Below are 26,659 nucleotides of genomic sequence, written 5' to 3' on the forward strand. Positions count from 1 at the left end.
TGTGTATGTCTGATCAGTGTGTCTCTCCTCTACAGATGAGATCATGCAGCAGGAGATCAGGCCCCTGCTCGCTGTAGACATCATAGAGCAGCTTCATCGCCAGTTTGCCTTGCTCTCAGGTACGTAACAAAACACCCCACTGTCTCACAGTCAGCACCACCAGCTCCCATCAATGTAAACTGCAACAATGATAGTCTAACTTTAACCATAATACTGTAGCAAGTTTTTGATCTAAGACACAACATGTTGAGTTACACAAATTTAAGGGATAATTTCACATTTTTTCAAGTCTATCTTAAAACAGTATTACATGCCCATATGTAGAATGATAACTAGGGGTGTGCCTGCATACAAATACATTATTCGACAAAGCACAAATAATGAGTTTTTTACAAATATTTGTTTCATGCATATATATCATAAGGTAATTTATTCATGAACACTTATTGTAACACTTTAATTTTCTAAAATTAAAAGCATAATAAAAACAAAAACAGGATTTTTAAGCCTCTTTTCCACTTTTATTCGAATACAAATACAAATACAAATAATTTTGCTGCCTCAACAAATACAGATACAAATACAAATACTGGGCTTTCTGCATATCTCTAATGATAACGTTTATGTTTGCTGTCATCATTCCTGCGGTTCATGCTGCCATGAGAAGATCCTCTCCTCACGGCACTCCAGTAAAAGTGATGGCAGACAAACTCCACAGTCTTCATTCTGTGCAAAAATCAATTCTTAATCAACTGAAGCTAATATGAAGCTTCGATTTGAATGTTGTTTTAAGACTGACTCGAAAAACTGTGATCTCATCCCTTAAGGGCAACATTTCCCACACTAAGATTGGAGCACTTGGATGTTCTCTATTGTGTTTTACACCAAACTATTATTTCTGGTTTTCTGAAAAAAGAAGTAGAAACAGGATTTTAAAAATACAATTTCCACAGAACACCTGTCTCATAACTGAACTCTGATGGTTCGTCTGCAGCCTGTTTTTGTTTTCTCTCCATTTTTCACTTCACTTTCTATATTTGGAAGTGTGTTCTGAGCTGTGCTTACTAAAAGAAGACCTGTTGACTGTAAAATGTGATGAACAATGTCTTCTTGAAACAGGAAACAAAACCACATTTAAATGAGTGGAGGTATAAAATTGATGTGAAAGTTGTTGATCCGCTTTTTTCATGAAATCTGTTTTTTTTTTTTTTGTAAAAAATTTAGCATTGCACTTTCATAAAGCTGGGAAACTCACAAGAGATAGTTTAAAAGGAAGAATGGTCACAAGCCATGCAGCAGGGCCGACATATCCTGATTTAGCCCTTTTGTGGGTGAAGCTCCAAAAACACTGGATCCTGCATTCCAATAATGCAACTAATAGCATATTCATATCACACCCTCCCCAGTATATGTCCATGTCTTTTAAATTCCTGCCCCCAGTTTGTTGATGAATTACTCCTTTTGACTAAAGAAGACAGACCTTTATGTGTATATTGGTGGAGTTGCCCTTTAACCACACCTCTAACCAGTAGTACATGAAACCAAGTCTGTTGACCGTTCTAGCAAAAACTGCTGTTTTGTCTAAGTTAACTTCGTTCAACACTTAGTTAAACTGACAGTAACCTTTAACAAACTTTTAACAGTGTGATGGACTGCCATAGCTGGAGGAAAATCATCAACATCGACCTCTATTTACACAGCAGCGCCAATCAGATAATTTCTCCCACACGGGACTGAGATCAGCTGGTCTTTACTGTTGTAATTGTCATGGTGACTTGTCAGAGAGTGTGTATGTCTTATTTTTTGTATGTGTATATAACAACATTATATCATAAGCAAGAGTGTGACTGTTCAAAACAATATTTCTTCATCCAAAACACAGAGTGCAAAGTGGAGACTCATTGAGTTAACTACACTATTACACTGCACAGTCCAGTTTCCCATGACATGGGCTGTTGTTGTTGCTGTGTAACATGCTGATTATTCTAAATTATATTATTAATAAAATAGGTATTATATATTACATATTTGGGTGAAAAGCTTTAATTCATGTTGATAAATCAGCTTCATCTTAATAACTTAATAACCTGCATCATCAGACTGATAAGTTAAGCATCAGAGCTCTTACAGTTTTTCACCATAGAAACATGGAGCTGCTGCTGCAACGCAAAGTAATACGCTGCTAACTGTAAGCTAGTTAACGCTGAATGCAACTTTGCACCAACAACTTTTTAATCTGATATCTGTTGTGGATGTGGTGGTGTCAGGTCACATCGCCTCCTAAAACATGTGGACGTGTGTTCCCAGCTCTGAGAGATGTGTAGCAGACTGTGTGAACTTACTTTTTTTTTACCGTAGCCAGTATTAGAAAGCTACGGAAGCCCTGAAAGGCAAGAAAGAACTTTTTTTTTCTGGAGATCCAATTTCTAAGTCTGATCTTAATGATTTTCTCTCTTGTGTTCATGAGGTAAGAACAAGTGGGAAAAAAAAGGTTTTGCCAAGATAATCTTTCTAAGTTCCATTTAAAAAATAAAAAATAAAAAAAAAATTCATCTGTGAAACAGGTGAAAAAAAAAAGAAGTTTTGCCAGGATAATTTTTCTAAGTTTTTTTTTCACCTGTGAAAATAGGTGAATTTTTTTTCCTTAACTCTTGAGCACAAGGGAGAAAAGAATTAAGATCAGACTTAGAAATTGGATCTCCAGAAAAAACATTTTCTCACTTGCCTTTCAGGGCTTCCGTAGAAAGCAGAATTTAAGAGACAAAATTTGTGTATAACAAAAAATTGGGTCAATGGCGAATGTTACAATGATGTCACTGTTATTTAGATTATACTGTATGTTATTACATACAGTTCCCCCTGTCTCTATTGTGTTTACAACAGACAACACTTCCCTTGTATATTACAGTACAGTATTAAGACCCCCTCCTCCTCTTGTCTGTGTTGATGTTATAAAAGACCCACTCCACCTTATTCTTTCCAGTGAGATGCAAAAAACTCCCTTCCCTCCTGGTCTGTGCTGTATGTTGCGACATTCTGTATCTCAATAATGTCCTGTCTATCCGAACACAGCTTCACTTCACTTTAGTCCATAAATGGCAACAAACCCGTGTTAAGCTCTATTGGTATATAAAGTTATTACCAACATCCTCTTATTCACAGTGCCATTTCCACTGTCACTTCTCCTTCATGATTGCTGGAACTGAAACTTTCACTTTAAATCCTTCTGATACATACTGAATCTGCAGCTCAGTCCCAGCAGTTTTGAAGCTGGTGTTATGTGTCATATCATCAGCAGGATTCACAGAGGGAAGGACTTTATGTGTAACACAGCTGTTTGGTTCTCATATTCTTCACAGGGGAAATCACACAAAAATGACTAACATGCTCTGACAGACACACACACAGAAAGCCCTTCAGCGGACTGTTTGAGTGGTGTTGTGATTGTTTGTTTGAGTGGAATAGAGGGGGAAATCAAGTGGAGTGATATGTGGGGGGTGACTGGTTCACATCCAGATAACACAGCAGTTAGTCGGAGATTTATCAGACCAGGTCTTCCTGTGTGTGTGTGTGTGTGTGTGTGTGTGTGTGTGTGTGTGTGTGTGTGTGTGTGTGCGTGTGTGTTCTTGTTTGTAACACACAGCTCAGGGTTCCAGGCTGAATGGAAATGGATGGACTCATTCTGGAAAGTTTAATCATAGTGTTGTCTGGTAGGATACTCTCCATCTGTCAGCACTACTTGATGGTATTACTAGACTTGTTTACATAAGCCTACATTTGGATTCAGGGAGAGTTTTGGATGCATGACTAACCTTTTAATAACTGCATCAGATTATATCATATATTTAAAGGTCCCAGCTCACCAAATAAAGATATGTTGCAGGTGTCAAATGTCAATACTTTTTCAGGTATTTGGTCATAAACCAAAGAATTGCACAACTTGAATTTTTGACCTAATGTTGGCACTAGATGCAGCGGTGGAGAACTTTGTTTTTTCTTCTTTCCTCTCCCATTAATCATCTCACAACCCCTCAGATTTATCTGCTGACCCTTTGAAGAGGCCCGACCCCTAGGTTGGGAACCACTGGACTAAACTAGCTAACTGTATATAAAGTAGTGTAAACTAGCTCCACCTCCAGCAGCTACAACAGTAACATGCTGCTCTAACACTGATGCTTCACTATTAATAATCTAATGATGTCATATATAATAATATATCAGTCAGAGGGACCAAACCACTACTTTTACTGCAATACCTTAACTACATCAAGCTCATAATACTTATGTACTTTTACTGCAATACCTTAACTACATCAAGCTCATAATACTTATGTACTTTTACTGCAATACCTTAACTACATCAAGCTCATAATACTTATGTACTTTTACTGCAATACCTTAACTACATCAAGCTCATAATACTTATGTACTTTTACTTGTAATGGAGTATTTTTACATTGCTGTATTGGCACTTTTACTGCAGTAAAGGATCTGAGTACCTCTTCCACCACTGGCTAGATGAAAAGTTTCTTATGTTATTACAATTCAAGCCCATCTAACATTTTAAAGGAACACAAAAGGTGATCCACTTCTTCTTGTACAGATGGACATCACTTCTGTATTCCCAGTTTAGATTTAGCTTCCTGCAGCTGTTGCAAGATTATAATCCAAGAATGAAATGATAATACACTCCAGTACTGAATGGATTACAAATGTCAGCACAGCATCACTGGCCTAATGAAGTGTCCCATATGAAAGTGTCCACTGATGCTGCATGGCTGTGGTTTGTTCATTGTCATTGTCTGAAAAAGGAAAAACAATACATTTATCATGGTTGTGTTTTTTTTTTTACACTGGGAACTTTTTCTCATTGCAGACCAGCTGGTGGAAACTCACATAATTATATTTTGAAAAGCTCAGACAGGAACATTCACACTGGGTGCCCTCAGACTTTTCCAGATGTGTTGTGTAGCGGCGGCACGGCAGCCTATGTGGTTCTGCAGGGATGCTTCTCATTCCTTCTCTCAGCTGTCTCACAACAGCCAAAATAACAACTGTTTCCAAAAAAAAAGTCCCTCTCTCAGCATTACTTGCCTTCAGAGTTACGTAAGTTTGGGGCAAACACAAGCCTGATTTATGGCCCTCGCCATATGTGCATCTGTGCTAATGTGTTAGATGTGGGTAGGTGTGTTATGGTCTTTTGGCTCGATATTTTGATCTTTTTCTCATGTACAGTTCTGTCACATGTGACTGTGCCCATTCTCCTTCACTTACAGTTACACTTACTCAGTGAGTGAGGAGAAGATCATAAAACAAGAAGGCTAAGATATACAGAAATGAACATTAAGGCCTGTTTTCTCTTCAGCTAAGGCACACAAAGGCCATGATACATGTTCTCATATGATATATTGTATATTGTCACCTTGCTGGGACAAGTGTAGGTCAATATGACACACTGTGTGCAGCACTTTCCTACTGAGCCTCTCCAAGGCCAACGTGACATATGTGACACACACATTCCAGTCATCCTGCAGGGCGTCAGGTATAGATTTTCCATCGTCAGCAAGTTAATTGGATGTGTGTGGTTGAAAGATGATCACGACAGAGCGGAGAAAATTAAATGTGTGAAATGTGTGTGTGTGTGTGTGTGTGTGTGAGAGAGAGGATTACTTGCATGTTTTATGTCAAAATAAAGTGCACCTCTGCCCTTCATACATTAGTGATTTCTAAAATTACACACATCTTCATAATATTTCAGTTGAGAGGATTGTTAGCTCAAGGTCGCCATCTTGTGACTGTTTAGTGTAAGTATAGGTGTTAGATATGGGAACATGCTTGAACTGTGGCAGTTCTCAAATGTCAAGATTTTTTTTCAGGATTTTCTATAACAACTTGTATGACTTTATTGTCCTAAAACGTTGGTTCTTCCTTTCACTGTCGATGAACAGTTTCCCCACAGCAGGGCTGAGAAGCAGTTAATGAAATGACAAGATAAGAAAGTTGATACAATCTGGTATACTCATTCTACTCAGAATAACTGTAGAATATTTAATGGATAGATGCAGCCATTAAAACATGTAGTCTTGAGTTTGAATATAAGTGTAAACATCACATAACATACTTACAGTATCACAATATACTGTATATACTGACCTTAAAGTTACTTAAATAGGGAATTAATGTTAACAAAGATGAAGAGGATTGGAAAAACCGACCATGTGAATGCAGTTTTAAAGACTTCAGGATGAGTTTTTGCTAGAGGGAAGGAAAGTAAAATTTCTGTTTCATGTGTTTGTGTTTGTTGCAGGCGGGCGAGGGATAGATGGCGCCCCCATCATCACCTTCCCAGAGTACTCAGGCTTCAGTGAAGTGCCAGAAGAAGACTTCCTCAATGTAGTCACTTACCTGACCAGCATCCCCAGGTACTCACATAAACTATATATTCATCAGTGCAGTCCTCACATAATCACACTCCTGCTCTTCTACTCACACATTCTGCTCAGTGGACATCGATGACTAAGACCTCTATTTAACCTCGCAGACTCTCCCACATAACAAAATCACATTAAACATGACTTGATGTAATTTGCTGTAATGGCTTAACTTGCAGCGAGCTCAGAATATGATGATTTCTATTACATTTACACTGATGGGTGTAATTCCAGTCATATCATTGCAGCTTGACAGAAGGTACTACGACATATAAAATCAAGACTTATTGTACTACAGTGGCACAGCCAAGGGGGCCCTCAGGGCGAAAACAAGCTGCTGGCCCCCTTTTCTCCCACCCTAAGCAAATTGTACAGTTTTTCTATTGTGGATCACCACAGATACACAGTTATTTAGGAATTTGCAACATAGAAACACAAAGGTGAAATAACAAAGGTCTTAAAATTAGATTTCTACACAAGACAGAGCCTCAAGATCAGGTAATACAGACAGACACACCTTAAAGGCTCTTATCATGTCAGCTGATGTTGTGCTTTAGTGGTGCATCCATTTAAATCAGCACAAACAACACACTGTGGAGCTTCAGGGGCCCCTGGAGCTCTGGGGCCCCACAACTGTTGCCTAGTTGGCAATCTAGCATTGACCCAGTTGTTCTGGCAGACTGTCCTTGTGGTCTGTTTACCTGAGGTGATGAGAACACATCATCTATATTCTGTATATATCTCCGCTAAACGATGAGTGATCTCTGGTAGAATGAATACAAAACATAATGAAAAACAGACCAAATCTCTAACTGACAGGCATTATGTTCCCTGTTTCCACTGAGGAAGCAGCACTATGTTCCCTAGATAGGATTGTGTTTTTATATTCAGCATGTAGCTTATACCAGTCAACTAATGTAGGCTATGCTAAAGGGTTAGCATGGAGCCACACAGAGTATACTAAATAAGACAAGATCACATTTTATTGATCCTAGAGGGGAAATTCGCTGAAGATGACAGATAAATATATTAGACTATATAGACTAAATGAAAATATGAAATATATCTGTGCAAATATATGTTTGAAACAAATGCAGGCAGCCTGATGTGTGTACTATACATGTATGAGTGTATAGTGTATGTAAGTATAAAGTGCTATAGGTAATATACTGTATGCGCACACACACACTATGTAGTATTGATAGGCTACAATACAATACTATGAAATATATACATTATAAACAGAAAACCATGATATACCATATAACATAAAAATATACAATAATGATAATAATAATTTATAATCAATCCGTTTTGTTGCAGAGTGCTGGTCTCAGTGTGCAATGTTCTGGCTTTAATTCAGTCAGCACAGCCTGTTATTATAGCATATGCTAAACTCCGCATGGATCCTAATGTTTTCTAAAGTTCTAGTCATTTACAGCCAGCCAACAGGACAATATAACAATAGCTATGTGTACAATAGTTCCTAATTTTTTTTAAACAGGCTCATTTGTGTTAGCTGTAGGGCTAAATTTAGTAAACATAACACCACTTCACTTCCTGCACTTACTGGAACATTACCACATAGAGGAGAACATATACCGGTTAAAATGCACAAGATGAATGATGTTCAGGAGCAATCACCCTCCAGTGTTAGGCTATCTGATCTGTTCACACACACACACACACACACACACACACACACACACACACACACACACACACATACACACACGCACACACGCACACACACACGCACAAAGCAGCAGTTCTATTACAGACCCTCTCTTCCTCCCGTCTCCAGCTTGGATGCTGCCAGTATTGGCTTCATCATCATCATCGACCGACGGAAGGACAAATGGAGCTCAGTGAAGGCTTCTCTATCCAGGATTGCAGTAAGTTCTCTCAGACATCTGAACACCATGTAAATACGTTATGTTTACATCCATCATTGCAAACCAACACAATTTAAAGTGTAACCAAATTAAACAGCTATGGAAGTAAGTGCAGAACAATAGTACAGTATCCTGCAGCATGTAGCTTTAAATACAATAATTATGCATCATCTATGTGAACATGGATGTTAATGGCAGGTTTGAGTGGTCTCCAGAATGAACAGACTGGTAATAAAATTAGGCTCAATATGACTCAAAACAGATGTAACAGTTTATACTGTTTTATACCAAATGTTGTTTGAGTGAGAAAGTATTGAAGGCTGTAATCACTGAATGCTTTCTGTGTGAAAACAATGCAAACGTGTCACGGTCTGTGTGAAGAGTTTTGATGGTGCCTACTCAGTATTGAACCATGCAGATAGCCAGTCATGAAAAGCTGTAATAGATCACAACTACTGAACATCATGAATACTGCATGCGCTCATGAGGAGCTAAATATGGAAGTTTTTGATCTTAAGAAGGATTTCCAAGGCATTTGAATTTTGAAAGGTATTTTCTATTTATAATCTATATATAGTCCATGTTTTATGTGTTAATTTATTTCATTTTCATAATTTGTAACATATTATAAAGAAATACAATTTGTATTTGCTTTTTTTTTATCATTGGAATATTTTACAAAGATGTAGCAACGTTGACCTGAATCTATCCATAATCCCTATTTTCCCTGCAGTGTCTCGCCTTTATTTGTTTTTACTAGCTTGCTTTACACTGATGATTCTTGGAAGAAATTATATAGCCTGAATAAGATATGTTTTTTGTTATGTTTTGAGATTAATTCTTTCACCTTCCCTGTGTCCCCTCTGTCTGTGGTCCAAAGCTCAGTGTTGTAATGCCTATGTGTTTCCTCTAGAGGGCAGTCTGTGAAAAATGAAAGCCTTGTAGATTACAGACCTGGTCCACCTTTCTCTACACAAGCAACCAATGAGTCCCAGCAATTTAAAAATCCCTAGAAAAATTAGCAGGAAGTTGTTTCTTCTCTGAATGTTCCTGAGGAAATCTTCATCCAGCTGCACATTCAGAGCTAGTGTTAGTTCAGTGTATTCTTTTGTTTCGCTCTGATAGTCTGATGTAATGTGTACTGTGGGAGCTGGTAAACTTCACATACTGCAGTATGCAAACACCGTAACCTCTTCTGCTTTCCAGTGTAATAGATCAGATTCCTGATCATCACAAAACACACAAGATACACATGCAAATGTAAAAATGAGTCACTGTTGTGGGTTGTGTACATTTGCATTTGTTTTAAAACAGAAGTACATGCTGAGCTTCAGGCCCGTGGTGAGTTCACTGACGGTTTATGTACTGTTTAATGACATATGACAAGCTACTGTCATTGTGTTATCTAGGGCGCATTTCCAGGAAACCTGCAGCTGGTTTTGGTGCTGAGGCCGTCCAAGTTCTTCCAGAGAGCCATAGCAGACATCGGGATCAAACTGCACAGAGATGACTTTAAAATGAAGGTACCGGTAAGCATGCTTCACTACCAACTCAATAAACTCTATTAGCTGCAATCACAGGGAAAAACCGTGAGAGCTTTTCAACTGGATGCATAAACAAATAAATAATAATAAACAGCTACAGATTTATTGGGTATATCTACAACATTTTAACATCACATCTTCATCAAGTATACTCAGCATGTGACCAAGAGGGTCCACCATCAATGACATCAACATGTACACATTAAATATTCACATACTAAAATCTGGAATACCATTTACATTTTAATCAAATGTTCAAACAAATACAATATTCAGGGTATATATTCAATAGGTTTCCCTTTTTAGAAGCTATATTTTTCTTTCTGGCCGCTAGAGGGAGTGGCTAACCCATTTTTGCTAACTTCAGAGCTAACCCTCTTTTCTTTTCCAGCAGTTGGGGAAACAAGAGACGTGACTTTTCTTGGTCTTGAGAAGCTGCAGCATTTATTAACTGACACACTGTAGTCTGCACTGTACATTTATTGACAGATTGACAACTTACTGCTAAACTTTTCCTCTGCTCCGCTCACAATCACCGTCACTTTTCTGACCTTCGCTCTCTCGCGTAACCACTCACTCACTTACGCACTGCCCTATTCCTTAAAAGGAGCTACGCTACCTGCAGTTTCCCAGGCGACGACACAGACGTTGACTCACAGCGCTGCTCAGAGGCTCCCAAACGCTATTGATTTCCAAATGAATGGGTATTTGGCGTTATTTTTGGCATTTAAAAAAATATTTTTTGGCCTGGCAGCGGCTCTCATTGGCCTGGCAGCCAGCCACACCTGTACAATTATAGGGGAAGCACTGCAATTAGTATCTGTGATATGGTTTTTCCTCCCAAAAAGTTCAATTACCTTGTTAAAAATTATTTAAAAAACATTTCCTCCTTTTCCCTCATTGAATCCAGAATCTATGAATATACATTTTTTTGTTTTTCATTTCAAAAGTCACAAATCATGCCTGTAGACACACGTCTTAAGCTCAGATTTAAGATGAGCACAGAGAAACTTTCTACTTTCAGCCAATGAATTTGAACTGTCACACACATCATTCTGTACAGTGAAGCTCAAACATCCAACTGAAATAACAATAAACAAACACTTTCCCTCATCTGATAGATCTGTCTCTACCAACTCAACCTTTGCCTATTCTGGCAAAAAAAAAAACCCCAAACTTTTTCTTGCACACATGGATCAGTGAACGCAGATGTACTGTAGATAACATATACGGACCTTCTTGGTGACATGCTGGCTATTTATCTCAAAATGTCATTGCTGCTGTTCAGATCTCACTTTAGTCTGTCAGCGCCTTTTTTAAAATTAGTTCTTGCCCTATGATATAATATCGGGATGTGTAGATATAATATTGGGCTATCCCGCCATCATTAATAAGGCGATGAAGAATATGAATATGTTTCTATATGTTTTACTGTCATTTAGTGACACAAAAATGTATGTGCACATCCTGTTCATCTATAGCGACGGTTGACCTAGGTGAGAGGTGATGTGTTGTGGTTAAGCACACTAGCAGCAGCTGCACACAGCAGCAGAGCCGATTTCAGTAGAAATTCTGAATACTGTAGAACAAGTAAAAAAAAAAGTTCAGCCAAAATTTGACCTTTGAATACACTACCGTTGACTCTGGAAAATGATGATTTGCATTTTTTTTCACAATTTTCTGCTATTCTTACAAAATTATTTGGAGATTAATCGAAAATAATCTTCATCCCTGATCCAGTTAACTGTTCAGTTTCATGCATAAGGGTCTACATTGTTCAAAGCCTTCTGAGCACTGTCAGGAATCTTTTTTTTTTTTTTCTTTTATTTATGTAGTACATGTTAGTCAGTTAGGAGTGAAATTTAAACGTATTGAGGGATTATCAGAGTCAGCTTATAAGATACTTAAATTCAAATTCCCCCCAAGTTGCTAAAACTCTCAGATTAAAAAAAGACATTGACCTCAGTTTAAATATACATACATAAATATATATACAGTGCTGCTTCAAAGTTTGTGAACCTTTTAGAATTTGTTCTATTTCTGCATAAATATGACCTAATACATGATCAGATTTCCATTCAAGTCCTACAAGTAGAGAAGGAGACATCAGTTAAACAAATGAGACAAAAACCTTACACTTGGTCATTTATTTATTGAGAAAAATGATCCAATGTTACATATTTGTGCGTGGCAAAAGTATGTGAACCTCTAGGATTATCAATTCATTTGAAGGGGAAATTAGAGTCAGGTATTTCAATCAATGGGATGACAATCAAGTGTGAGTCTGGGAGGCCCTGCCTTATTTAAAGAAGAGAAATCTGAGTCTTCACTATCAAAGTCTGAGCTTCACAACACAGGTTTGTGGAAGTGTGTCATGGCTCAAACAAAGGAGATTTCTGAGGATCTTAGAAGAAGAGTTGTTGATGCTCACCAGGCTGGAAAGGGTTACAAAACCATTTTTTAAGAGTTTGGACTCCAACAGTCGACTGTCAGGCAGATCATGTACAAATTGAAGACATCCAACACCATTGTTACCCTCTCCAGGATTGGTTGAACAACAAAAATCACACTAAGAGCAGGTGTGTAATAGTCTGGGAGGCCACAAGGGACCCCAGGGTAACGTCTAGGAAACTAAAAGTCTCTCTTGCAGTGGCTACAGTCAATATTCATGAGTCCACCATTAGGAGAACACTGAACATTGAACATGGCAAGGAAAAAAGCCACTTCTCTCCAAAAAGAACATTGCTGCCGTCTACGGTTTGCTAATGATCACATTGATAAGCCAGAAGGTGATTGGAAAAATGTTCTGTAGATGGATGAGACCAACCATTTTTTGGCTTGAATGAGAAGCGTTATGTTTGGTGATGAGCAAACACTGCATTCCAACATAAGAACTTTATCCCATCTGTGAAACATGGTGGTGGTAGTATCATGGTTTGGGCTGCTTTGCTGCCTCTGGACCAGGACAGCTTGCAATCATTGAAGGAGCTTTGAGTTCTGAGTTCTACCAGCAAATTCTACAGGAAAATGTCAAGGAATCTGTCTGTGAACTGAAGCTCAACAGAAAGTGGGTCATGCAGTAAGACAACGACACTAAACGCACAAGTCATTCTACCAAAGAGTGGTTAGAGCAGAAGAAAGATAATATTTGGAATGGCCAAGTCAAAGTCCTGACCATAATCCTATAGAAATACTGTGGAAGGACCTGAAGCAGGCAGTTCATGCGAAGAAGCCCACCAACATGCCAGAGTTGAGACTGTTCTGTAAGGAGGAATGGGCTAAAATTCCTCCAAGCTGATGTGCACGGCTGATAAACAGTTACTGCTGCAAAATTGAGTCACACCAGTTACTGAAAGCCAGGATTCACATACTTTTGCCTCCCACAAGTATGTAAGATTGGGAAACTGTCCTCTATAAATAAATGAAAAAGATGGAAAAATTATTTTTTTTTGTCTCATTTGTTTATTTGAGTTCACTTTATCTATTATTTAGGACTTGTGTAAATATCTGATCATGTTTTAGGTCACATTTATGCAGAAATACAGAAAATTCTAAAGGGTTCACAAACTTTCAAGCAGCACTGTGCGTGTGTGTATATATATATATATATATATATATATATATATATTTATGTGTGTGTGTGTGTGTGTGTGTGTGTGTGTGTGTGTGTGGTAATTGTAGATAAATTCCACTGAAGAAGCTACATTTCCTCTTAATCTCTTGATGAGTTGATTATGAAGAGCAACAAACCAGAACACCTTTTTCACACTGTGTTGTGGTTTTAGTGCACTTGAGCAGCTTCATTTTCACAGACCATGCGTAGGGGGGATGAGGAGGAGGGGAGTGTTAGAGTTAGAGTTAGGCAGCGTTAGGGGCTGGGTGCTTGTTAGTGTGGGCCAACCAAATACATTTTACATAGCTTCAAAACCAATAGATCCTACACCTCCCTATATGCAACTCTATGTAATGTCCACATCTTTCAAATCCATCCTGCTAGTTTGTATCCCAAGCTTTCTAATACAAATGTTTTGCTGGTTGTTTTCTCGGACTTTGGAAGACATTATACAACTGTTTTCAAAGTTTTGAAGGACTTCCAATGGCAATGAATCTGAACTTGATGAGATGTTTCACTGATATAAGGATAGTTTTCAACTAAATGAACGTCAAATTCAAGAGCACTCATGAAGTTTTGGATGTGTTTGCAGATTGTGATGCTGAACTCTCTGTCTGACCTGCACGGTTACGTGGATAAAGGGCAGCTGACCCGAGAGCTAGGAGGAAGCCTGGAATACTGTCACAGTCAGTGGATACACCACCGAACTGTGAGTAAACATATAGAACTCAATACTGTATACCTAAACCAGAATACTAATTATTTGGCTTGTTGAAATGGTGAATTTTCTTCCTTTCAGTCCTCACTTTCCAGCCTGTACATCAAACTTTCTCAGTCTTTATAGAAGCCCAAAATGTAACAGTTGTGGAAAAATCACAGGTTTGACTTTACAGTGGCTGTATGGACAGTTACTTTTCCGGAGTCTTTGCGGAGTCACATGTGTGTGTGGATGTTCTTCCCTAGGCCATAGAGAACTTTGCCATGACAGTGAAAACCACCGCCCAGATGTTACAGAAGTTTGGGACAGACCTCGCAGAGACGGAGCTGCCCAATGACGTCCAGTGCACCAAAGACCTGCTCGTCGCACACACAGACAAACACACCAACCTCAAGGTGATTTACTAGATTTAGTACACAAACATATACTAACACAGACAATATACTGTATGCATTCATGACAACACACATACTGTAGATTCCCAGTTGGGATTAAAAAGAAGCAGATTTGTGACTGTGAGGCTTCTGTAGGAAAAGTATTTCAAGTTTCCTGAGTACCTAGAGATTCACGTTAAACAAGTGTCAACATGCCTGAAGAACACAAGTTCATGGGAGATTGTTAAATTGTTAATTTTACCTATTAGTGCCTGGTCACAGCAGAGTAGCACAGAAAGATTTATTGCAAAATTGGTGGTGATGTAGCGACTTCTTGCAGGTCATGCAGGGGCTTACAGCTGGTTGTGATTAGTTTTGTTTGTGGCAAAACTCTGGTTCCCTCAAAGGTTAGCATTGTCATGACGGTTCACCAAAGATGAATTTTGGGAAAGTACAGAACCAATTTACTTCAACTGCACAAGCAGAAAACAAGTGCTGATCCCAGTAAAGATAAAGATTCACTCACACAGAACCCATTTCCACCTTTTATTATCTTTATAGGGAAAAATACATATTAATGGAGGTGTAAATGCACACAGAATGCACTGAAATTAGAATATGATTGGTGTAAATGCAATGCAAGGAGAAATACGTAGAGCCCACACAGCACAGCAGCATCACTTTGGGCCACTACAATATTCACTGCAGCCTGCTAGTCCCTCTTTGAGTAATCATGTTCTTACCCCCTCTTCACACATATAAACTGAAAGAAGCAACTCTCTCTTGCCCCTAATGACCTTGAAGTTTACAGGTGTGTTACACTCTCATGACCTTGAAGTTTGCAGATGTGCTACATAGCATACCCTCTCTTGTTGCAGCTTGGCTGGTGCTCAATGACACAGTTTCGTTTGTTTCTGGAGTTATGTGCTTAAATGCATCCTCTCTCATATATAAAACTGGTAGCTCATTATAGATATATCATAGACAATCAGGAAGCTATTGACATGACAATCAGCTTTTCCTCTGGTTATGAGTATCTTTATGCACTGCAAGTTTGAGCAGGAAAAAACATTTTTTATTCTGAGGGAATCAATGTAGTTGTCTCTAAGTTGTTGCTCCCCTGTGTCAGAGGACATTTGTTTAAAGTTGCACCTTTCTCAACTTCCTTAAATGTTTTTTGAGGTTTATTTCACAGTGAATGGCCTCCTGTACATGTCTCTGATGTGTGAGTCTGTATGTGGGAACAGGAGGTTCTAGTATAATATTAGTAATGTTAGTTGCTACAATGCAAAGCTATAGAAAAGTAGTCTTTTTTTTACCTGAGATGCACCGTGTTTGTGTTTTGATGTTAATGTTTTTTCCAATGTTTCTGTGTCTCTAAACCAGGATGAACTGAAGCTAGCTTTGAAGCAGGGCACCACCTTGTTAGGCTGTATCAAGGAGCAGGCAGCCAAGTCAGAGAGCCACAAACTCAACCCAGATGAGATGGAGAACCAAACCACTGTGGAAAGGTGAAAAGTTTACTTCTATCTAATGTAATGCAGTCATATAGTATCTCCTAGCATGTATGTAATGAAGTTCCTGTTGTGTGTTTCAGGCTCCTGGCTCAGCTGGATGAGACAGAAAACGCCTTTGAACAGTTCTGGTGTAAACACCATCTAAAACTGGAACAGTGCCTGCAGCTACGCCACTTTGAACAGGACTTCAGAGAGGTAGATCTGTAGATCTGTCTGTCTCACTGTCTGACTGGCTGCCTCTGGCTTGCAACCGTTGGATCTGGCCTGTGTCTCCTCTTCATACAGCTTCTAAAGACTTCCGCTTTAAAATCATACAATGAAAATCATGAGTGGCTGAGTCAGTTTGGAAGTTGTGCGTTCTGAGTTAGGTTTCTTAATTAGTCATGTTTTAGTGACCCTGTGTCAAATTTTGTGACTGGGATAATTTGAGATTAATCAGTGGTGACACTATTTGTCCTAAGATATTCTTAAGTGAAGTGAGTCCTATCACTACAATGTGATGATGAGAGAGTAATGTAATTAATTTCTCTGTCTTTTCTTTGTCTCTGCCCCCTCCTTGGTTCTTCAGGTCAAAGTGTCTCTAGACAGTCTGATGGAAAGTCTAACGAGCCTATCAGATATCGGGGACTGCGTTGCCAGAGTTGAACACCTGCTACAGGAACTGAAAGCTTTGGAGGAGAAGGCTCAGGTAAGTCAACAACACACACTCCATATATAGCCCCTAATAATGGAGAGAAATTAGTCTGAATAAGGTCGACAAATGAATGTCACTTGAACTACAAATAAAAAGATTTACAAATATGTATTAGTTTATGGGTAATTTACGGTGTTCACAAATGCATTGTCCAGTCCACAAACAAATACCAAACAACAAACAAATGTATGTAACAAATATAAAACAATTGTACAAATGAATACATCACAACTTAAATTAATATCAGTATTTTACATACAGTATATTTATTTGTTTGTTTGTTTGTTTGACTGGGACAGAGCACTTTAATGGACATCAGTATAAAACATGAGATGTAAACATGCCAGAGTTAGCAAGAATGCTAATTTACCTCTGTAGTCACTCAGCAGGAGAGTCTTAAAGGAGGGATATGTAGGGCACTCCCTTATTGCCAGTGGTAGGCCATTCCAATATTTACTTTCCTTTACTGACAGCACAGTTTGTCCAAATGTGTATTCAACTTCAAGTTCATAGATCTGATAAAAATTACTTTGGAAAAAGCTTCCTGTGCATATAAATATCTAAAATGTTTGTGAAGTTGTTTTGCATTTATTTACAGATTGTTAAATGTGTGTGCACGGATCGCAAGACATATGAGGACTGGGTTACATTAGTATGTGGCGTTCTGAGACTCTTTTCATGCTCTCGGATCCACAAATGTATGCTGCTTTTAAGTGCTGGTGGAAATCTCAGATTTCTGGCTTTTCAGCACATTCATGTGTAATTTCAAAATGGGAAAGACATTTTTCCAAAAAGATTAAATAGCTCATCATCTTATGATTAGACAATAATTTAATGGAGTATTTTTACATGGAATATCCCGGTGTCATGTGGCTTTAACTTTAGTTACTTCAAATTCACTGACTCTACTGTTTAAGTCACGTCCATAGACGAGAGGGTCCGTCTGCTGTGAGGGCATTGATTGACAGTTTGCTCGCCTACTGCTCTCCACAGCTCCTGGACCCACACTGAGGTGGACTTTCAGAGCTTCTGTTTAGAGATCTGGTATTATGGCCCTTTTTGACTCATTTTTATAAATAAAGAGTCAATAATTATAATTATAATATAATAATACATACATCATTATATGTAGTACCAGTTGAAAGTTTGTACACACCTTCCCATTCCCTTGAATGAGAAAGTGTGTCCAGACTTTTGACTGGTACTGTACATGCAGACAAAAAGACCAATACATAGTGTTATCTTGTGACCTGTATCTGTGACTGAATGTGAGTAGAGTGAAAAATGGATTTAGGAGGTGTCCAGGGTCATGTGATATGGTGAGTGCTGTGTGAGTGATGGCTCTGTTACTGAGATCTGAGAGGTTAAGTTAGGTCTAAAGTGTTAGAACTGTATAGAGGAGTATGACGAGAGGATACTGGTGAACACTTTGAGACAGCATCCATGGTGTTGGTCACCAAAAGTGACTGAAGTAGTTGTGTGAAGAGTAAAAAAAGAGATCAATTCAGTGCACACCTAGCCACTCGATGCATAAAGTGTGTGTGATTATCCGATTATCTTCCTCAGAAAGTCACAAAAATTGTCAAACGCAGCTCCCCACGTTTCCACTGTTGGGGGTCTCAGAAGCAGTTTGACCATCCGACAAGCACTACCTTTAAAGCATACGGAGACCTTTACTGGTGGTTGTTGCTTCTTCTTTGTCCCTCAGTTTAGTTCACCCCGTTTACCCACATTCTTTGACCTAATTTGGATTTTCTGGTCCCAGTAAACAGCCAAGATGGTAGGATGCGATAAACTCAAATCTACACTTCAAACGGTCTCTACTCACAATCCTGTGTGGTGACATCACAGATGCTATCTTCATGTTTTCCCATTGTGGTGTGGTCCGGTGTGTTCCTTATCCATATGTTAACACACAAGACCGTACTGACTTCATTATTACATTCCATATTCTATACAAAATACATAAACACACTGATGTAAAATATCCAGATAAACTGGCTTATATCTTTATTTCCTCGGCAATCAATGCCAAGCATTCAAAATGAACCAATGAGATTTTAGACCAGAAAACCTGTTATCTGATATGTCTAAACCTGTCTCAGGTGATATCAGCAGAATGTGGCTGCAGGCGCTGTTCCTGCTGTTTCCTAGAAATGATGCATGACTCACATTAGATTTCACTTCAGTTGAAGAGCTTTTTAAGACATTACGAGCAGATTAAGAGGGAAGTCTTCTGAGGGGCTTCTGTGACCAACCATCATCAAGGGCTGGACTGGGATAATAATTCAGTCAAACTTTATAGTCTGTGCCAAACAAGGGCGAAGGTTAGATATACTTAGCCATGCATACCAAAAATATGATAGTACTGTACACAAAGCTGATAACTAAAACACACACACAATGGACTTAATTGGAACACTGTTCCATGGAAATAAGAAGAGGCCCCCAATGTCCAAGAAATGCTCCATCACATAAAAACTTAGGACAAAGTTTTGATTCTCATGACAGCTACTTTATATGGGCACTTGATTAGAAAGCAATAGTCAAAAATTTGTATTAGTAGTTTACAAGTAACAGCAAAATATCTACACTGATATGCATATAATCGCCTCAGCAGATACAGTTGATTGTGGACACCCTTGAGATTTTGTTATCTTGACTTAATATGCCATAATATAATGTAATCTGCTTTTTTTCCAGCCCACAGTAGAAAAGGCCCAGCTCCATGCACTGCATGGTGACCAGCTGATCCAGAGCAACCACTACGCTGTGGACTCCATTCGACCTAAATGTGTGGAACTCAGACGGGTCTGCGACGACTTCAGCAACGAGGCCAAGAAAAAGACAGATGTCCTGTCCAAATCCCTGCAGATACACATGGGCATTGATAAGGTGAGGTTATGATATGACTTCTACATCTACAGACGTCACACACAGAAACACAAGTTAGATCCGCTGCACTTGGATCATCTGTGTTTGCATGTGTAAATGACCGCAGACTGACTCTGGATCAGCCTTTGAATGAGTCTTTGCTTAATTTATTAAAGGCTGCTGAATCTGTTTTCATCCCCGAAATCTTGTTTTTCAGACTTGCGTTTATGTAATGATGTTTCATTCACTGTCTGTGATTTTTATATTTCATTTATATTCCGTACCTTTCATTTCTTTTGGTGTCAATGTTGTGATTTTGGTTGTTATTTCAGAATAAACAAGACTAAAAGTCCACAGCCTCGCTAGTTGGCACAGTGAAGTTGTATGAAGGCACAATGGTGCTATGAGTTGTGGGCAAAAATTAGCATGCTAATTGCTCACATTGACAATGTTCACAGGGTTTATCAGGTATGATATGGTCACCATTATAGTTTAGCTTGTTAGCATGCTAATACTTGCTAATTAGCACTAAACACAAAGTACAAATGAGGCTGATGGGAATGTCATAATAAATGTGGAAAATTTCATGGCAATTTTTCAGACATTTGCTGATATAAATCATTCTGGACCAAAATGGTGGACTGACCAACTTTCCCAGAGCCATGCTGCTAGTGTGGCAAAAACAGTACTTTGTTGGGCTAATAACTGCTCTTTTAAATGGTTTTTGGCTACTTGGGGGCAGTGGAAGAGGCTATAAACACAGCACTGACATATTATCACTTTATTAAGATGGTCTAGCAATCAGTTGTCTTTTTCCATCCAGCAGATAGGGAGCAACAGTAGTGTTCATTTAAAGTCTTGTCTCTGGTGACCTGATGAATGTAAGTCATATGGATATACTGATGCATGCACTGGTGCGTGACATCTTGTGACTTCTTGTGACTTCTTGTGAATGTTTGAGCAGTGAGTTATCTTTTCTTGAAGAAGTGTCTGTCAGCAGTGTACTGCGATAAGAGTTATTATTGTTGTTCAGCTTGTTTGAGGGTAAGGTGGCAGAGAGTGAGTTCCTGTGTGACTGTTCCACTCTGTCGCTTGTGGTCACATTTGAATTCAAACAGCAACAGATTAATTGTCTTGCCTCTATTCATCAACTATAATTCCAGCTGCTGGTCTGTAGTTTATGTGGTTGCTGAGACAAATGTTGGATCACACTTCTTCATATCACCTACAGTATGTACACCTATAGTAGGACTATTCATGTATAAAACAAAACTTTTCAGAGGAACAGACGGTATTTTTAATCAACTCTGCAGTTCCCTTTAGCTCTACAGACCCTTTTGGCATAACAGCATATTGGTTTAGATCAAAACACAGCTAAAAAGAGAGGGAATACTGGACTTATATTCATCAGGTGGACAAAAACAAGACTCCAAATGAATGCTAATGTTGCTCTGTGTCTGCTGGATGTGTAAATGCTAATATGTTAGCCATAACAATTTTATGAGGTGATGATAAGTCAATGCAGTGTTTTTAACTTGCTCTGTTTCCTCTAAATGGCCAAAAAATAATGCAGCAATCTTGACACATAGTCTGTGTTTGTATGTTTAAAACTACTAAACTATTTGCAGTTGGCTGATTAGTTTTTTCTACCCACTTACTTTTGCTCTTTCTCCTTTCTAAGGAAGGTGACTGTATGTAAGCTTTTGTAAGCTGCTGCCTCTATATCTTTACTTGATTTGACATTGTTACATAGTGAAATCCACAGACAGTGCAAACGCATAAGACTCTTGGAACCCCATGACTATTTACTTAGTATTTACATAAACTGTAATGCAAATATCTGTGATTAAAGGGAAATTCCTGTTTCATTGAACTCAGGTCTCATTTTTAATGCAGCAGCTACAACAGTAACATGCTGCTTACACACTGATGCTTCAGTATTAATAACCTAATGATGTCATATATAATAATATATCATTCAAGGGGACCAAACCACTACTTTTACTGCAATACTTTAACTACATCAAGCTCATAATACTTATGTACTTTTACTGCAATACTTAAACTACACCAAGCTTGTAATACTCATGTACTTTTACTTTAGTAAAGGATCTGAGTACTTCTTTCACTACTGCAAATTGGCCCCAGTGGCTTCCAAATGCAGGACCTTCATTCTAGCCCGCCACATCGAAATGGATACTCAATGCTGCATTGAAATCCTGCCCAGTTTTAACATGTCATGAATTTCTGCTGTGTACAGGTGAACCAGTGGTGTGAGTCTGGCATCTACCTGCTGGCCTCCCAGGCTGTAGATAAGTGTCAGTCTCAGGAGGGAGCAGAGTCAGCACTGACCGACATTGAATGCTTTCTGGACTCGGCAGAAAAGAACCAACTGACTGAACTGAGAAACCTCCACAATCAGTATGAGGTCGTCCTATCTGAGGATATCAAGGTATGAGGCACAAAAATGTTTAAGTTTTGATACTCTGTTACAAAAATGAACAGGAAGAGGATTGATACTGAGCTCTGTGCCCTCAGTCCAGTGTCCTGAAGGCACTGAAGCGGCTGGAGGACGTCCAGGAGATGTTCGAGAAGCGACATGTCAGTCTGAAGAGGTTGTCAGCCAAACAGACAAGGCCTGTCCAGCCTGTCGCCCCGAGGCCTGAGTCCTCTCCCAAACGGCCCTCACTGAAGAATCCCTCTAGGACCACTGGGAGCCAGCAGCGTGAGTTGAATGTCGTTATAACTTACTGATTTACGTAGCAGATGGTGAGCCTAGTGTAACTGGTTCAAGCGGTTGAGACGATTTCAATTGTGACTGCAAGAGGCATAACTGACACCTGAAGCTGCAAGCTCGTACATGTCGGAGAGTAATATCAGTTCTGAAGAATTACCAAGGTAACCCATGCTGTGTCTTCTTCATTCATTCCAGCTCTCGCCCGCAGAGCTTCAGATAACTCAAACAGCGGCAAGCAACCAGCTGAGGCAGATCCCAACAAGAAGAAGAACATACGCAAGGCCAAAGGAGGCATCAAGGTACTATCCTCCCATCTCACTTTGAAATCTCACTGCATCATAATAGCCTTTTAACCCTCCTATTGTGTTTGGGTCAAATTTGACCTGCTTTTAAGTTTAGATATGTGAAACATATTTTTAATTTTTTCTGATCAAAACAAGGCTTCATTACATCCTCTGCAATGACCTACTGAATACAATAAAACACATTTTGATTATTTTTCTTTTTTTTCTAATGCTTATCTGTTGTGTTATGGGTCGGTAGTAATTATGGGTTGTTTATGCAGAGAAATACATAATAAATGTTGCCAAACCATCATGAATAACAAAAATTACAACAAAACAAAAATAATAGTATATAGTATACATATAAATATATATATATCTATATCATGCCAAGAGAGTGTCTTGACTTGAAACTTGAATTCATTTGTAGAGTGGCACACAGGATATATGAAACCACGTCTACCAACCCACTCCCCCCCACCACCACACACACACACACACACACACACGTCCACATCCGCTGTCCCCCATCTGTATAGCAGTATATAGGTTGTGGCTTTCTTGCACTTTACCCCTAACATCTCACCACATGCCACACACCTGGCACAACACACACACACACATACACACAAACACACACAAAGAGAGACATGGACACACACACACACACACACACACACACACACACACAAATACACATCTCCTGTTCCCCAACTGTTTAGCCGTATATAGGCCGGGGCTTTCTCGTGTATATCTCACCACACACTTGGCACAGCATGCACACACACACACACCATGCTGTGGATGACTCTTGTTGTGTGACTGACCAAACACATACTGAAACCATAAAGTTGAACCCAGACAACCTCTCATTTGTATCCTCCTTGTTATTCTTTTGTTCAAGTGAGGGTTGCAACCTAAATCGAGGTGATAAATTGACAGCTTCACTTTAACGCCTAGCTACATCTTCCTCTTGACAGTCCAATACAATGTGTGGGTGACTGCCAACGGTGTACCAATCTGCCTGTCCATCTAATGCTCCATCTCACCGTCTCTCTGTAACACAAAATGAGGATAATGAGCAAAACAACAAAACTACAAGCAAAATCTATTGCTCCCACAGAACTGCACTCTCCTCACACTCCCATCCTTTCTCAGGGAGGTCAGAGGTAACCTCCAGAACAGCAGCCCTGAAGCTGGATGGGATTCAGTGTTTTGTCAGCAGGGGGATCATGGTTTAAACAAAGTCCCTCTGGCTGAAGGAGGGTCTCACTAATCAGTATGCCACCCTGCTGCTGTTTGCTGCTCTGCTGCGATTTTGCTCTGATCTCATTAATTGGTTTACAGCATGCATAATTTTGGATGCACGCCCTGAGGTTATTTTGTGCTGCTGACAAACAGGGTCTGTCTGTGTAGTGATAGTGTTGGTGTGTTAGACCATAAACCTTCCTCCATAATTGATGTGGGCAGACCGAACAAGAAATCCGCCTGTCGGGTGTCATGTTTCACTGTCCTCTCTCCTGTGAGAAGTCAGAGCCAAAAATCAAAAGCTCACCAAGTAGTTCTGCTCTTGTCGTTAATTGTATCGAGTTTCTTTAACATGCTCAGATGAACCGGTGCTGAATTGCAAGTGATGAGGTGTAATCAAGCAGGGTTTTTTTTCAGCTGCTCCCCTCCTTAACAACTCATCTTAGATACCCATGAAAGGCGCTTCGGTCTCTGCTGTTCGTGTGGAAATATGTGTAACAAACAGTAGTCAGGCAGTCTGCCATGCATCTGTAAATAAAGGTAAAAAACAATAACCAAGGACTTTTAAGGTGGTAAAAGATTTAAAGACACACCTGCCTTATTAGTTTAAACCATGGATTCATCCTTCAGTGACTTAATGACTAATTTACACTCAGCCTCCTCATGTGTCTCAGGCAGATGGAATAGCTATCTGATATCAAAGCGGCCAAGTGCAGTCACAACCAATAAGCAATAGAGACGAACTGCAATCCCACTGCACAACCTGGAAAACCACCACAACCACATGGAGGTGATTTTAGAGACTGTCCAGCCAGATGTTGAAAAGGTGTAAATCTATCTGTCTCTCTTAAGACATATTTACATAACAGTGGAAAGCCAAGGGTGTTGTGCTGCATCAACCGCATTGGTTGGCACAGTATTTACCACTTCTGATTATCTATTGGACTGACTTTAGTCAAAACCTACAAGCTACAATGCTAAATGTTGCTAGCAGTAGTTTGCTACATTTCAGAGACTTAAACACTGTTTTTGTAACAAACCTCGTAGCTTACCTTGTTTTCTGGTATGGATATGAGGCCAGTTTGTTACTGCACAGTTCAGGAAATTCAGAAAAACAAGTAATTTTTTTCTTCCATCCTGCAGTTCTAGCAGTTCAAGTGATCAACGGTGGTTGGTTGGGGTTGGGTCAAAGTTCAACAAATAAAAACTTTAAGCACACCCCTGCTCAGGTCAGCACACTGTGGACATCCGCACAGAGGCATTGCAACAACACCACACACAATAAATGGAAGAGGCGTGTCAAGTCTTTCATTTTTTTACATAGCCCAATATCACAATCCACAAATTTGCCTCAAGGGGCTTTACAGTCTGCACAGTAAACAACATCCTCTTTCCTTAGACCTTTGATTTGAATAACAAAAAACTCCCCCCAAAAACTCTTTAACTGGGAAAATGTGCCTTTAGGTGCACAATCCTCCCATATGTAAGTACATGTCAGGAAGTGGTCAGTGTAAGTGGCCACTAACAGAGTCTGTCAAACTGAGCTATCACTCTCCCTATTACATAAAGTGACAGAAAGGACGTCAGGAACAAAAATTAAGTTTGGGTGCGACAGTTGTATCACATGTAGTGAGTCACAATGGAAGACAACCAATGCAGCATCTAGGAACCCTCCAATCCTGACAAAGAGGCATTTTCCCCCAGTTCTCTTACCTACTTTGACAACAAGGTGCAACAGTAATCTCAGTCCCTGGCACCTCCTTTCCTGATCATTTGCAAGTCATAAAAGATGGCAAGTCGGGTTTCAACATGTAGTCTGCAAAGGTCTCTCTGCCAACCATGGCAAGAATTTATGACTCTAATCTGGTAGTGGTCTTCACCAAAGGCAAAAATATTGCATGGTAATATTGTGCCATTGGTGGGATAATTGTTAGCAAGCTAGCTAATTGATTTTAGCACAAGTTTCTTCTGGTATTTTTTGGAAGTTTCCAAACTGTTTTAGGTGCAATACCATTACCCTCTGTGCTGGAGTAGAGCTTGCAATCATTTGAGTCTAGTCCAGGTAAAGTAAGACAGCTGCAATCACACTTGTGATCTGGCTAACAAAGGCGCATATATGTGGCTAAATGTAAACAAAATTAAATCCGGTTTTGATTTTATCGTTAATATGAGAGACTTGAAATGACGTATTAGTGGAAACTTATAGTAAATTTTGTAATCACTATTTTGGTGTCGGCATGGTCACTTGCAGGAATCTTTTCCATCTGCAGGAAAAGACAAATCCAAAATGTTTTATATTTACCACCAAGATGTTTCCCTTGAAAGAATGACAATGAGGTAGATACCAGTGCTTTAAAGACATGTTTCATGTAACAGAGATCTCAGTCTGTGTTTTAGTTCATGCAATTCGCAAACAATGTATTAGGTTAATACACTTAGTTGCCAGTTCATTAGGTACACCTACCTAAACCTAATGTAGTACAGTATAATATCATTGCAGCAAATCCATCCAAGATTATAATGTTCAGTTTTTGCTGGACCTGAGAGGCCTTTATTCAAATTAACAGTTATTTTGCTGTTGAATTGTGTTATATACTGGCAAGTTTTATATTAATTGAGTGGATGACAGATTAGAAATGGTCAGTATCATCAGTAATGATCAGTACATCATACGAATCAATTTACCTTTAGAAAATAATTTCAACAAAATCTGAACATTATACCGTCAAT

At 39.1% G+C, this 26,659-nt stretch overlaps 1 protein-coding gene across 12 annotated transcripts in view; it reads left to right on the forward strand.

The window, feature by feature from the left end:
• mcf2l2 (MCF.2 cell line derived transforming sequence-like 2) overlaps positions 1-26,659 on the forward strand; it is a 157,936-nt gene that overhangs the window by 44,768 nt on the left and 86,509 nt on the right. For 10 of the 12 annotated variants that reach the window (XM_042415841.1, XM_042415847.1, XM_042415850.1 and 7 more), the window contains 13 exons: positions 36-119; positions 6,308-6,422; positions 8,236-8,326; positions 9,736-9,855; positions 14,076-14,192; positions 14,447-14,596; positions 15,962-16,086; positions 16,173-16,287; positions 16,661-16,780; positions 19,490-19,681; positions 21,921-22,112; positions 22,199-22,385; positions 22,593-22,696. In XM_042415841.1, the coding sequence (XP_042271775.1) occupies positions 36-119; positions 6,308-6,422; positions 8,236-8,326; positions 9,736-9,855; positions 14,076-14,192; positions 14,447-14,596; positions 15,962-16,086; positions 16,173-16,287; positions 16,661-16,780; positions 19,490-19,681; positions 21,921-22,112; positions 22,199-22,385; positions 22,593-22,696 (1,712 nt within the window). The remainder of the gene's footprint in view (positions 1-35; positions 120-6,307; positions 6,423-8,235; positions 8,327-9,735; positions 9,856-14,075; positions 14,193-14,446; positions 14,597-15,961; positions 16,087-16,172; positions 16,288-16,660; positions 16,781-19,489; positions 19,682-21,920; positions 22,113-22,198; positions 22,386-22,592; positions 22,697-26,659) is intronic. The other 2 variants (XM_042415842.1, XM_042415848.1) reach the window with 1 other exon arrangement.

This window comes from Thunnus maccoyii, chromosome 7 (assembly GCF_910596095.1).
Source record: "Thunnus maccoyii chromosome 7, fThuMac1.1, whole genome shotgun sequence".
Classification (NCBI taxonomy): domain Eukaryota; kingdom Metazoa; phylum Chordata; class Actinopteri; order Scombriformes; family Scombridae; genus Thunnus; species Thunnus maccoyii.